Here is a 14,714-nt window from a genome sequence, read left to right on the forward strand (position 1 = left end):
ATACCACCAAAAGAAAGCTCTATTTGTGGGAAAAAAAAGGACATCAATGTTGTTTGGGTACAGCGTCGCATGACCGCGCAATTGTTAGTTAAAGAGACACAGTGCCATATTGCAAAAAATGGCCTGATCCTTAAGGGGGCAAATCCTTCTGTTTCCAGCAATGTACATCATCAATCATGCCGCTCGGTGAAACTGAAAAATAGAAAAAACGAAAAAACTCTGCCTCCATGGGAGGCCTCCCGGCGACTGCTGTCTTTTCGCTTTGACAGCTCTTACTTAGGTGTAGCAGTGTCCCTGACCTCTAGAGGACTAATGGTGACCTCCAAAGGCAGGGGGAGCTGACGTCCTTCTTCATAGTATGGGTTATTAGGCATTATGGGTGTAATGCAAGTTGAAAACATGGGCGCCAGTCACTTTTTGAATGCCAACAAAAGAGATTTATTGTCTCTTAACAAGAACTGAGGGAGAGAGGGTTAGGGTCAGGACACCCTTAGGCTGATACAATAGTAATTGGCAGACCCCGAGACAAAAATAGGCAGACAGCAATACAGGTACAGGGCCTTTAAGCTGGATGCAGCAACTGTATTTGTAGAACTCCTATAGCAACACTTCACTTTCAATGCTTCACTGTAGATCTCCACACGTAGCTCACAGCAACTCACTGTAGATCTTCACTCACATCTCACAGTATTCCACTGTAAATCACGCTGTCCCGCTTGGCCCCTAGCTTTGCTCACAGTTACCCATTGTACTTATCTACAAGGTGCACCCACGTCTCCTGCTGGGTTCTCGGATGAAAATCCTGAAGCTTTCCCACCTCTTCACTGTCCCTGGCTGGTGAAAGGGCTGCTCTGGTACTTCTTCAGACCTCCATCCTCTCTACACCTGGCTCTGGTAACAGGAGTGGTCATCCCTTTGTGGCAACTGCTTCTCCTTTACCGCCGGCACACGATCCGACTCTGAGGCAGAACCTCCTCAAGCGTGGTTAGGCCTTAGGCTTCAGGCCTAACCCTTTGCTGCTGCTCCATATACATCTGCCCAGGTCAAAGCCAGGGGCAGAAAGAACACCGATCACCTGACTCCTCCCGAATAAATAAACTATCCCAGCATGCCCTGAGGGCCGAAGAAAACTCCCCCGGATTGGCTAAGACAACATATCTATTCATAACTTGTGTCAACTGTAATCCATCATTGTAATGTCAGAAGCAGCAATTCCACCTTGTGACAGAAGAGAGGAACTACACCAGACTCAGGCTTAGGGTAAAATCAGTGGATGCTCTACCAATTAGTCAGGCTAGTTACCACCTAGCACAACTAAATTTGTTAGCAGTCCAGCCTACTAGGGTGCTACATAGGTAAGGGCGGGGCCACCCGCTGATGTAACCGGATGACCCCCCTTCCCAGAACTTTCAGGTATGCCATTGACCTGTATTATATATACTACAAGGACTGCACTATATACTCTGCACTATATTATATATACTACACTGACTGCCCTATATACTCTGAACTGTATTATTTATATACTACATGGACTGCACTATATACTCTGAATGATATTATATATACTATATGGACTGCACTATATACTCTGAACTGTATTATATATATATATACTACATGGACTGCACTATATACTCTGAATGATATTATATATACTATACCGACTGCTCTATATACTCTGAACTATATTATATATACTACAATGACTGCACTATATACTCTGAACTGTATTATATATATACTACACGAACTGCACTATATACTCTGAACTGTATTATATATACTACACAGACTTCACTATATACGCTGAACTGTATTATATATACTACACGGACTGCACTATATACGGTACTTTGAACTGTATTATATATGGGACTGTATGCTGATCCGCTCATTACCACTGAATTGTCTTCCTTAAAGCGCTTGTTGTCACTTGGAGTATGTAAGTGCAATACTTATACCACTATTTTAACAAAACTTTCCATACGGAATTATACTATGTCCCCCCTTTTTACTTCTCCTTTATCTTCCCGGTGGGGTCTATAATTTGACGTACCTCATACCTATGAGAACGATTGCCTGGAGGTATCATCTCTATAAGAGAATTTTGGACACATAGGATCATCTTATAAAGCCTGCTAGATTCCCCAAGTATATATTTGTGTGGGTCCATGTCCTCTGGTAAGCGATTAGTGCTGTCCATGGTGGATCACTTTTGTCACTTACTTAATTGGACACTCACGGAAATACCTTCCTGCTTGATAGTCACTATTCATCTATTCAATGTCACATATTTATTTGGACACTCATGGAATTATTTTGTTATCTGATAACCACTTTTCAATTTGATGCCACTATTTGGACTTTTCTTCATCACTATTATAGAAAATAATTTTTTCCATTTTTTTTATGGTTTATACTGGACTGTATGATTTATACTATTATATGTCACTATGCAGTGCCTTGCGAAAGTATTCGGCCCCCTTGAACTTTTCAACCTTTTGCCACATTTCAGGCTTCAAACATAAAGATATAAAAATTTTATTTTTTGTGAAGAATCACCAACAAGTGGGACACAATTGTGAAGTGGAACGAAATCTATTGGATTTTTGAAACTTTTTTAACTAATAAAAAAATGAAAAGTGGGGCGTGCAAAATTATTCGGTCCCCTTGCGTTAATACTTTGTAGAGCCACCTTTTGCTGCGATTACAGCTGCAAGTCGCTTGGGGTATGTCTCTATCAGTTTTGCACATCGAGAGACTGAAATTCTTGCCCATTCTTCCTTGCAAAACAGCTCAAGCTCAGTGAGGTTGGATGGAGAGCGTTTGTGAACAGCAGTTTTCAGCTTTTTCCACAGATTCTCGATTGGATTCAGGTCTGGACTTTGACTTGGCCATTCAAACACCTGGATACGTTTATTTGTGAACCATTCCTTTGTAGATTTTGCTGTATGTTTGGGATCATTGTCTTGTTGGAAGATAAATCTCCGTCCCAGTTTCAGGTCTTTTGCAGACTCCAACAGGTTTTCATCCAGAATGGTCCTGGATTTGGCTGCATCCATCTTCCCCTCAATTTTAACCATCTTCCCTGTCCCTGCTGAAGAAAAGCAGGCCCAAACCATGATGCTGCCACCACCATGTTTGACAGTGGGGATGGTGTGTTGAGGGTGATGAGCTGTGTTGCTTTTACGCCAAACATATCGTTTTGCATTGTGGGCAAAAAGTTCGATTTTGGTTTCATCTGACCAGAGCACCTTCTTCCCCATGTTTGGTGTGTCTCCCAGGTGGCTTGTGGCAAACTTTAGACGAGACTTTTTATGGATATCTTTGAGAAATGGCTTTCTTCTTGCCACTCTTCCATAAAGGCCAGATTTGTGCAGTGTACGACTGATTGTTGTCCTATGGACAGACTCTCCCACCTCAGCTGTAGTTCTCTGCAGTTCATCCAGAGTGATCATGGGCCTCTTAGCTGCATCTCTGATCAGTCTTCTCCTTGTCTGAGCTGAAAGTTTAGAGGGACGGCCAGGTCTTGGTAGATTTGCAGTGGTCTGATACTCCTTCCATTTCAAAATGATCGCTTGCACAGTGCTCCTTGGGATGTTTAAAGCTTGGAAAATCTTTTTGTATCCAAATCCGGCTTTAAACTTCTCCACAACAGTATTACGGACCTGCCTGGTTTGTTCCTTGGTCTTCATGATGCTCTCTGCGCTTTCAACAGAACCCTGAGACTATCACAGAGCAGGTGCATTTATACAGAGACTTAATTACACACAGGTGGATTCTATTTATCACCATCAGTCATTTAGGACAACATTGGATCATTCAGAGATCCTCGCTGAACTTCTGGAGTGAGTTTGCTGCTGTATGCGGTGCATACTGGTTCATTATGCCTTTTGTCTTACAGGTTTAAAAAAAAAATTTCTGCGGGTTTACTACCGCTTTAAAGCAGTTTTGAAGGGAAAAGAGGGTCCAACCCGATACTAGCAAGGTATACCTAATAAAGTGTCTGGCAATTGTAGAGTGCAGCATTACTGCAGACTAGGACTGAGAATAAGAAACCAGAATAACCTTTATATTTTACTTTCTTTAATACTTTGTTAGCTGGAACCACATGGGATGGGAGATGGATATTGTTTAGTTATATATCTTCTGGGCTACCTTTCCTTTGTTTTTAAACTGTCCATTCATTGGTATACATGAGCGTGGTGCAATATAAAAAAAAATCATCATTTATGGCTTCTATCAGTGAAAACGGTAATCAGTGGCTGATACCTTCTCTGTTGTTCTTAGTCCTGGTCTGCAGCCACACTCTCTACAATTGATAAGAAGGTAGACTATGGAAAGGCTTAACTTAGCTTTGGTCTAAACACAATCATTTTTATAATGGCCTCTAATGACAGATCTCAAAGCACAAAGAAGTAAAAGACCGGTGTAAGAGGTTTTCATTGCTTCACTGTCTCTAGATTATGAAAAGTACACCTTGACGCATTTTATAAAATTGTGTAAATTGTGGTTGCGCCACCACTTTTACTATACATACATGAAAAGTTTTGAGCTGCCAAATGATACCCTATATAACATTACTGCTCTTAATCATACAGTGAGGTAGCTATCTTCAATAGTTTACTTATATTCCTCATTATCCGCGGCTTAACAGCATTTCTAATTGCCTTCCACCACTTTCTCTACAGTTCCCAGCACATAAATAATAGCTTCATTAGACATGTACTGAACATGTTGTTACAAACTGCACCTTTCAGGTATAATCATGCCTGTAGGGACAGATTTTTTACTAAATGCACAATCATTGCTGTTAAGGTAATAAGGGAATGGTGGGAATGGAATTATTTTTATTCCAGTTATCTTAAAGAACTGAAGGCAAAACTTTTATTTTATTTTAAATAGATTAACCACTTCAATACTGGGCGCTATCGCCGCTTTCCTTCCCAGGCCAATTTTCAGCTTTCAACTCTCTTGCACTTTCAACAGGAATTGAGAAGAGAAATGATTTAACCAGCACCGTTACAAAATAGGGGGTGGTGCCACATCCAGTATTGAAGAGAAAATTGCGCGGTCATGCAACTCTGTACCCAAATAATTTTTTTTTATTTTGTTCACACAAATAGAGTTTTCTTTTGGTGGTATTTAGTCGCAAAGCAGTTTTTTATTTTTTTGCTATATAAGCGAAAAAAAGAGCAGAAATAAAAAAAAAAAATTACTTTCTGTTTTAAAAGAAATCCAATAAAATCTAATTTTGTCATAAATTTAAGCCAAAATGTATTCTGCTACATGTCTTTGGTAAAAAAAAATCCTGTTAAGTGTATAGTAATTAGTTTGTGTGATCACGGACATATGTACACAAATGATTATGTACAGATATGCGTAGATGATCACATACATATGTGTGCAGATGATCATTGGGACATATGATTTTACTGTTACATATGTGGGGGACAGGTGTTTTTACTGTGTGGGGACAGTGTTTTGGGGACACTATTTTGGGGACATTGTGATTTTACATTGTGTGGGGCTGGTGATCAGTGTGTAAAAAGCAGTAAAAAACAGCTCATACTTACTGATCACTGGCTGGGTTCAGCGATCCACTCCCCTCTCCTCACTGACAACTTCCGTGTGAGGAGAGGAGAGCCAATCGCCTAGTAACCGGCTCTCTATTTATATCACATGATGGCTGTGATTGGACACAGCTGTCAAGTGATCAGGAGGGCCAATTACAGAGCCCTCTTGCCGATAGGAGATGCGCCATGTCTGGGTGACACAAGTGCATCGGGATCACACCGCTGCATGGGCAAGCGCGATCCCCCTCCTTCTGAGGGACATTCCTGAACACCCACTCAGAAGGAGGACGTGCCCACCCAGCCGTATATGTGCAGGGGCCAGGTGGGAGGTGGTTAAGGGAGGCATATAACCCCTGTCAGGTTTTTTGACATCTGCGTCCCATTGGGAAGATTTCTCCTTACTTCTAGTCCCAAAGCCAAAACAGGAAGTGAGAGTAAATCTACCCAAAGTGAAGAAATGTCTTTATCTGACCAGGGTCAACAGAAACTACTGTTGACCACTGAAAATCTAGGATTTTCTTTCACTTTTTGTGATAACAGTCACCAGGACAAATAGAGAGGGTAAGTCTCCCTAACGGGTTCACAGATAGTAGTAAACACCTGACAGATGGTCCAATCCCCCTTCACTCTCTCCAAAACTAAAACAAATGTTTTGCACTCACATACATTAAGAACATTTAAAAAGCAAATGGTTTTTAAAAGTTAGTTCATCCTTGAACATTATAATTATTTTTTTTGCTTAAAAGAGAAGTATGGCTTTTTTGCAGATTTATACTTACCTAGGTAGATGCAGCATCGGTCTGATGCTGACTCTGTCCCCTAATACCTCTGCACTGAGAACCGACCGATTGAACACCGCCGATCATTCGGTTCTCACAGCTCCCCGAGCAGAGAGCTGGAAGCTGTCTGTCACAGCTCTCAGCTTTGAGCAACCAACAGTCCATCCGCAGCCACCTATAGACATAGGACCATCACCTAACCCAGCACTGATGTCATCTCATATCTACAAAGACCTTAAGAGAATTTTTTGACGATTAAGCTCAGTACTTATCCTGTACCAGAAGGGGTCACTAAAAGTCTTTGCATATTCAATCATACGTAGCATTTAACGCACCTTCATCACCTTCAGGTAGTGAATATAACACATAGTTTGGGCCTCTAACAGACCTTGGCTCTACCACTAGTGGTCTTCGATTATTCAATACAAACATACATTAAGACCAAAATTCAGCAAAGGATAGAGATAACATAATATAAATATAAACTAGAATCATATGTGATCATTTAACTGCAAATGCAATGTAGCGGAAAGAATCCACCATTCAGGGTAGATTTTTAATCACTAATGTTTTTCCAAGATGGGCACTTGCCAGAAAATCTGTTCAGCAGTCCGATCTTTTAACCAAAAGCCTTATTTCATATTTTTAAGCAAAGTGGGGTTGATTTATTAAAACTGGAGAATGCTAAATTTGGTGCAGCTGTGCATGGTAGCCAATCAGATTCTAATTTCAGCTTGTTCAATCAGGCTTTGGCAAAAATCCTTGGAAGCTGATTAGTTTCCATGCAGAGCTACACCAGATTTTTACATTCTACAGTTTTAGTAAATCAACCACAGTTTTATAATTAGAAATCAAAGAGCTCCATGGGGAAATGGACAAGTCAACCCATTTAAAAAAAAAACTAAAAAGGTCCACAGCTCCTACACCTGTTTTAAGTTCATCCTGTTCATTCCTTCCAAGACCTCCTGCTCTCTAGCTCCCTCGTCCCCTCCTACCATACTCGCCTCCAGGACTTCGCAAAAGCCTCTCCCATCTTTTGGAATTCCCTACCCCAATCTGTCTATCTCCAGCTCTATCCACTTTTAGGTAATTCCTGAAAACTTTTCTCTTCAAAGAAGCCTATCCTGCCTCCACCTAACAACTTTCATTTTCTTCATCAGCTTAGCCCCCAAAATTACCTTTTGTATCACTTGACCCTCCCTTCTCGATTGTAAGCTCTAATGAGCAGGGCCTTCTGATTCCTCCTGTATTGAATTGTTTTGTAACTGTTGGTGCAATATAAATCCTGTATAATAATAATATTCTACCAACATGGGCACTTGCCAGAAAGTCTGTTCAATAGCCTGATCTTTTAACCAAAACCATACTTTCATACCTTTAAGCACAGTGCCATAATTAGAAATAACATGCCCCGTGGGGAAAATCTGATTTACTGGTATAAGCAACCATTTTTACTTAATTAAAGATTGTCATTCAGTGTCTTTTGTTATGATTAGCTGTGGTTGACCAAAGCGAACCACATGGTACATATGGGCTGTGATTAGCATTGTCTGTGCCATATGATCCTTGTGGCCAGGGCCGGACTGGCCATAGGACAGACTGGGCATTTGCCCGGTGGGCCGGGGCCTCCCGTTACGTGGCCTGTTGATGTTCAGGCCGCACAGTGGGAGGTAAGTGCCAACCGGGACAGGGTTAACACAGGCCATGCTGTGCCGCACCACCAGAGAGAGCCACGCTGCACCACACCACCAGAGAAAGGCATGCTGTTCCCAAACCACCAGAGAGAGCCACGCTGTACCACACCACCAGAGAGAGAGAGCCACGCTGTACCGCACTACCAGAGAGAGAGAGAGACATGCTGCACTGCACCACCAGAGAGAGCCACGCTGTACCCGCACCACCAGAGAGCCACGCTGTACCGTACCCCCAGAGAGAGCCACGCTGTACCGCACCACCAGAAAGAGAGCGCCATGCTGTCCAGGACCACCAGAGAGCGCACATCAGTGTCACTGGGCAGTGTGGGCACAATAGCAGACAGACAGTACTAGCATTGTATGGCCACAATAGGACTGGGACACTGTAATATAAAGGAGACTGCACTGTAAATGGGCACTGTAATCATTACAGTGCCGTCCCCTTTATATGATAGTGTCCCTGCACATTATAGTGTGGAGGACCGACACCAGCCACCCCCGCAAATGTCTACCGACATCTCCCCACCCTCCCCCCGGTCCCTGGAAAAGTTTGCTGCTCAATTTAAAATGCCCAGGCCTATTTTTTGTCCCTGACTGTGATCATAGCTAGCAACACAATTGTATACAACTGATGGCATGAAAGGAAGCCATCCATTGTTACATAGTTACATAGTTAGTAGGGTTGAAAAAAGACATCAGTCCATCCAGTTCAACCTGAGTGAGTGTGGGTGCGTGTCCACAATTGTCCCTATACCTGCACATTGCATCTCATCAAGATGCTCCTCCATTATATATTATTTATTTTTTAGGGTACCCATATAGCACTGTCAATTTACACAGCACACCACACACACATTGGTCTCCACACCCAAGGAGCCCGCAATCCAATCCAATCCCCAACTCGCATTCATATACTAGGGCCAATTTTGGACAGAAGCAAATTAACCTACCAGCAAGTCTTTGGATTGTGGGAGGAAACAGGAGTACCCGGAGGAAACCCATGCAGGTGCAGGGAGAACATGCAAACTCCAGGCAGGTAGTGTAGTGGTTGGGATTCGAACCAGCGACCCTTTTTAGTGCTAGGCGAGAGTGCTACACCACTGTGCTGCCCATTGTTTACAACTGTCATGTGATCTGGTGTAATTGGTCACAGTGATCACAGTGATCATACTGGCAGCAGGCCGGTACAGTGATAAGTACAATTATTGCGCAATTATTTGGGACGTGCCTCCCAAAGAGAGGCACGTCCTCCCAGATCAACAGTTCTCCCGCCAGGCCGCCATTGAACTATAGGTTGGGCAGGAAGGTGTTAAGTTCCACCTTCAACCAACTGCACTCCTGGATCCCACAGGAGTCCTGTGGGCCATTATAGTGATAACTATACTAACTAAGGAATTTTAGATGATCATATTGTCGAATCAACTACCAACAGAAAAAGTACATAAGTCAATATTGGTCTGTTCTGTTGTAACAAAAGCACTTGAAACTGGCTGATTTTGCTTCACCTGACATGTACGTTCTAGGTTATACTATGAATCTAACTTACTGGTGAATCCTCTGCTGGCTGAAGGGTGCAGTGTAGCAGTCATTTTCTTCCAGGTCCGGAATTGTCTCCTTGTCCAATCTCATGGGCTTTTTAGGCAGCCATCCCCGAAACCTGCTCAGTTGCTTCTCCATCCTTCAAAAAGCGAATAAAAGATTAGCCTTTACTCTCCAAAAATCATTACTGTATCACATGTTTATAATTGTTTGGTAATTTACAAAAACAATTTTTACAATACCAAAATGTTTTATATGAAATCTTCTGTCACATTACATTAAGGCCCTATCACTTAGTGATTTGGAATCAGGGACAGAATCGCTGCCCCAAATCTGATGGGATTTTGCTGTGATTGTAGTGCAACAAAATTGTGCGGTAATTGCTGCATAACATGCCTTTATAAAATTGCGTGAAGCCTGTTGTCAATTCGCAAGGAGCAAAAAGAGGGAAGACTTGTTAGGTTAGTAGACAAACAGGTTGGACCCCTGCTAAGGCAAACTGACCCTTTCAGTGCGGAATTTGCCCAGGTTAGGGATATTATTCATAAGTATTTGCCCATCCTGAATATTGATACAACCTGTGCAGACATTCTTAAACAGGGGGTTAACATAGTATCCAGAAGAGCATCCACTAAAGGTCAGTCATTATCTCCAAGTTTTTTCAATTCCTGCAAACAAGTGCAGTCATTCACATGGCTGCACTTTAAAGGAAATTTTAAATGTGAAGCCCATGACTGCCCCTCTATGCAAAGTGTGAATGGGGCCTAAAGATCTAGAAGTAAAACACAACATTTAACAACAAATAAGCCAGAAGAATACCAGTTAACCTCTGTACATTTGTTTTTTGGATGTACTGGTTGACAGAAAAACTAAAGATATTTTCTGACACATCGCAACATACCTCATCTCAGCCTTCTAATCATTTTCTACTCCCCAGTGTTTCTATCTATATTAGAAACTACAATCCTGTGATCCTGGTCATACAAAAAACTGTGTTCTTTCGAGAAAAATGTAGACATACCCATACAGAAGAACATACTGAAATGACCAGTCCAGGGATTTCTACAGTACATATTTAACCACTTGTCGACCAGCGCATGACGATGTACGTCGACAGAATGGCACGGGCAGGCAAATGGGCGTACATGTACGTCCCTTTAAATTTGCCGCCCTGCCATTGGGAGCGCGTCGGGACCCCCGTGAGTCCGGTCGCGGGACCCGCGGACTCGATCGCTGCGGGCATCCCCGCGATCGTCTCACGGAGCGGCCAAATGAAGAAATGCCGTTGTAAACAGCATTTCTCCATTCTGCCTAGCAACTAGTGACGCTGATCTCTGCTCCATGTGATTGGAGCAGAGATCAGTGTTCACTAAATGAAAGCCCAACCCCCCACAGTTAGTAACACACCCCTAGAAACACTTAACCCCTACACTGCCACCCACTGGTTAACCCCTTCACTGCCAGTGTCATTTACACAGGAATCACTGCATTTATATAGCAGTGATTACTGTATAAATGACAATGGTCCCAAAAATGTGTCAAAAATGTCCGATGGGTCCCCCACAATGTCGCAGTCACAATAAAAATCGCTGATCACCGCCATTACTAGTAAAAAAAAATAATAAAAAATTATTAATAAAAATGCTATAAAACTATCCCTATTTTGCTTTATTTGTGGGAAAAAAAGGACGTCAATTTTGTTTGGGAGCCATGTCGCACGACCGCGCAATTGTCAGTTAAAGCAACGCGGTGCCGAATCGCAAAAAGTGGTCTGGTCTTTGACCAGCAAATTGGTCCGGTCTGAAAGTGGTTAAAGGAAAACCTTTATGAGTGAAACCTGGAGGCTGCCATTGCTGTAAGGGCTCATTAACACTTACATTGCCCTCTGAAGAGTGATGCACCCCACACTGCTCTTTAGAAAGGGTATGACAGGCATTTGATAGTCAGTGACCTCACCAGCTGATTTAACCTCTAAAAACCTGCACCAATGAGTCACCAAGATGTGTATAGCACGTAGTTCTGGCGAGATTGCAGTATGACCCCATTAAGATGAATGGGTTGCATTCAGCGGGTGGTACATGTAGAGTGGCCGCCTTATCCCCTTAAATCCAAAAGCATATGAATTACACATTGCACTCTCTGGTCAACTAACCAGAACCTCCCCCACATCCCCAAGACCCGCTACAAATTAAAAGGCGAACGAAGGTTCGGGGTACAAAGACCACAGCTATGGAATGCTCTACCCGTGGACATCCGCTCAGAGGAAAACTATCTGGCCTTCAGGAAGAAGCTCAAGACCCATCTTTTCTGAAATCCCAGATGGACACTGGCAGCAAAAGTGCCCTGAGGCGATTTAGTTTGCACATGTAGCGCTATACAAGTTATTCATTCATTCACACAGGTTCTAAGGCTAATTTAATTTGGATAAGGCACCGAGTGAGTTTAATTACCACCTTAATCAGCCACAGAACCTGTGTAATTAATATGTGTTCCATTTTAAAGGGATGAGGTGGTAACCCTACGGTACCGCCTGTCAAGTGCGACATGGGGGGGGGGGGAATTTTTGCCACATTTATAAACCTCCGTCTGCTGCCTTTACAGCTTAAGAGGGAGCAGTTGAGGAGCTCAACTGCAAGTGTAAATGAGGCCTAACAATGAAGTCAGGACCCCGCATACTTGTGCTGGGATAGTGCCTTAGAAAGCATTGAAGCCAGAAGATCAGCCTGACAACCAGGGAACTAGAGTTTTCAAATGAAAGGTCACTCTTCATTTCTTTAAAATACCTCTAATTGTTGTCTATGAAGTACAGTATTAGAAATATGGCATAGAGAAATATGTAACACGTTATAGCCTCAGCAAGATTTGCTTTAACATCATTCGGCTTTATATTTGAATTATCTGGGATTATGGATGCACTGAAACACATATAAAAATAAACTCTATTGATCTATTTACTTGTATTTTTCGTGGCTTATAAAAGACAGTGTACACTTTTTTCCTACATAAATGTAGGAGCAAATAGCGGCCTGTGGAATGATCAAATTGGAGTTACGTTTGACAGGATTTTCCCAGAAAAATTTGTATACGCTTTTACATTTTCTGCACAATAAACATCAGCCAAGACGAAAATCTGATTTGAGTCATACTGACCTGCTCATGAACTTGTATCGTCTGTGCAGGTAATAGATTTTTCTCCTGGAAGAACAGCAAAAATGAAGCCAGTCGAGAAGAAAACCCATCGACAGTTACAGTATGAACTAACAAGAAAGCAAAGGAGATTGAAGACAGAAGCCTGTAAGAGGTGGAGGAAGAGACTAGAGAGATTAACACACACACCAGTCAGCAGGAGACTGTTGTGTCATCATTGCTATACACATCTAATGTCCTCTACACCTTGGCCACCCTATGTATCCTTACTACCAACACCAAGAACATATATGTTAGGCTTCTGTACACTAACACACATTGTCTGTTTTAGTTGAACCCATACTTGTTGAACAAAAAAAATGTTGAACACATGCATGTTTTGTAAAGGAAAAAATAATATTACTGTTTTTATCATGCTATGTTATCTATTAATATCTGAAAGAGTACTATTATTTTCACATACAGGGCCTAAATAAACAGTGCCATAAGCAATGATGTGCAGTATCCTGGCAGTGTAACTATATTCCTCTGAACCCTGATGCAAAATGTGGACTAAATAATATCTACCTATTATTAAGAGAACCTACCATTTAACACACATGCATGAAGGCAACAAGGACTACTGAATCAAACATGGAGCTGGTCCTCCATGGACCATGGGTTCAGTAATAGATGGCACTCCACTGGCAGAATTTAAAAACTGGTTTTAAGCTGCCTACATAGCCCTTCGCTGACAAAATTTGAATACTGTTCAGCTGCCATTAATTATGGCACCAAACCACTAGTTTCCTTTCTTCTGCGAACTTTATGGGTGTCACTGGAGTCAACTGTGATTGTGGCACATTATTATTTTTTTTCCTTTTTTATTAAAGGGATTTGTTGTGTGGTTACATTTTTTGTTTGTTTCCAAAATAGGCTCGGTCTTTATATACCTACTGACATTGTTCCACTATTCATATTTTGAATGTAAGCTAATTGGGTTGGTTTACTAAAGGAAAAAAGGTTGTTGACTTTGCGAGAGCAATTGCACTGTGCAAGAACATTTTCCCCCCGAGCTGGTGAAATTTTCATTTTGCAAAAAATACTCAATCATGTGCAAGGGAATAAAAAAAAACAAAAAACAGCAGAGCCTCACCTCATTCACTATGCTCTGGGGAAAATTCCCTTGCAATGTGCAGTTCTCCTTTTGAGTACACTTTTAAGTACACAATGGGGTTTATTTACTAAAGCTGGAAAGTGCAAAATCAGGCTCACTTCTGCATAGAAACCAATGAGCTTCCAGTATTTATTGCCAAAGCTTAATTGAACAAGCTGGGGTTAGAAGCTAATTGGTTTCTATGCAGCAGTGAGCCTGATTTTGCACTTTCCAGCATTAGTAAATAAATCCCATTATGTACTTAAACATGGGGCATGCCTTTATAGTGAACAGTTTGGTTGCCATTAGTAAATCAAGCCCAATGTCTTCAGTTAAATGGAGTAATAAAAAAGGGGATTTAGAATGGCATTTTAGCCTTCCTTCTAGGAAAAGGGTTGTGTGGTATAGAAAGATAGGATAAGGGAAAGGACATTTAAAATAGCAGACCTGCATTTGCATATGGTTTAGAACTGCCATGTCTATGATTCATTTGGGGAGATTTTCCCAACACATTCTGTCCCTGTGATACCAGGACCAGAGATGTGGAGAAAGGATGCCATTGGGGAAAAAAGGCAACAATAATAATGGAAAGAAAAAAAGTGCCTCTAAAGCCCCATACACACTATCATAATTTCTGCTGAGTTTTTCCTTCAGATTTACCAAAACCATATAATATGATGACAAACCTTAGGAGTTTCAATGTGCATGCAATCAGGCAGGCCCTTCTACTACATGGTTTTGGTAAATCTGAAGGAAAAACTCAGCAGATAATCTGATAGTGTGTATGGGGCTTCAGTGCAGAAGTAAAACTTTATATTTCCCAAAAAGGGTTAAAAACACT

At 41.8% G+C, this 14,714-nt stretch overlaps 1 protein-coding gene across 5 annotated transcripts in view; it reads right to left on the reverse strand.

The window, feature by feature from the left end:
• Positions 1–14,714, reverse strand: part of ANO4 (anoctamin 4) — a 320,816-nt gene that overhangs the window by 104,191 nt on the left and 201,911 nt on the right. For all 5 annotated transcript variants that reach the window (XM_077472273.1, XM_077472272.1, XM_077472275.1 and 2 more), the window contains 2 exons: positions 12,742–12,786; positions 9,599–9,730 (listed from right to left, as the gene is read on the reverse strand). In XM_077472273.1, the coding sequence (XP_077328399.1) occupies positions 9,599–9,730; positions 12,742–12,786 (177 nt within the window). The remainder of the gene's footprint in view (positions 1–9,598; positions 9,731–12,741; positions 12,787–14,714) is intronic.

The sequence above is a fragment of the Lithobates pipiens genome, unplaced genomic scaffold (genome assembly GCF_037356315.1).
Source record: "Lithobates pipiens isolate NorthernLeopardFrog02 unplaced genomic scaffold, aLitPip1_a1.2 Scaffold_8, whole genome shotgun sequence".
Classification (NCBI taxonomy): Eukaryota; Metazoa; Chordata; class Amphibia; order Anura; family Ranidae; genus Lithobates; species Lithobates pipiens.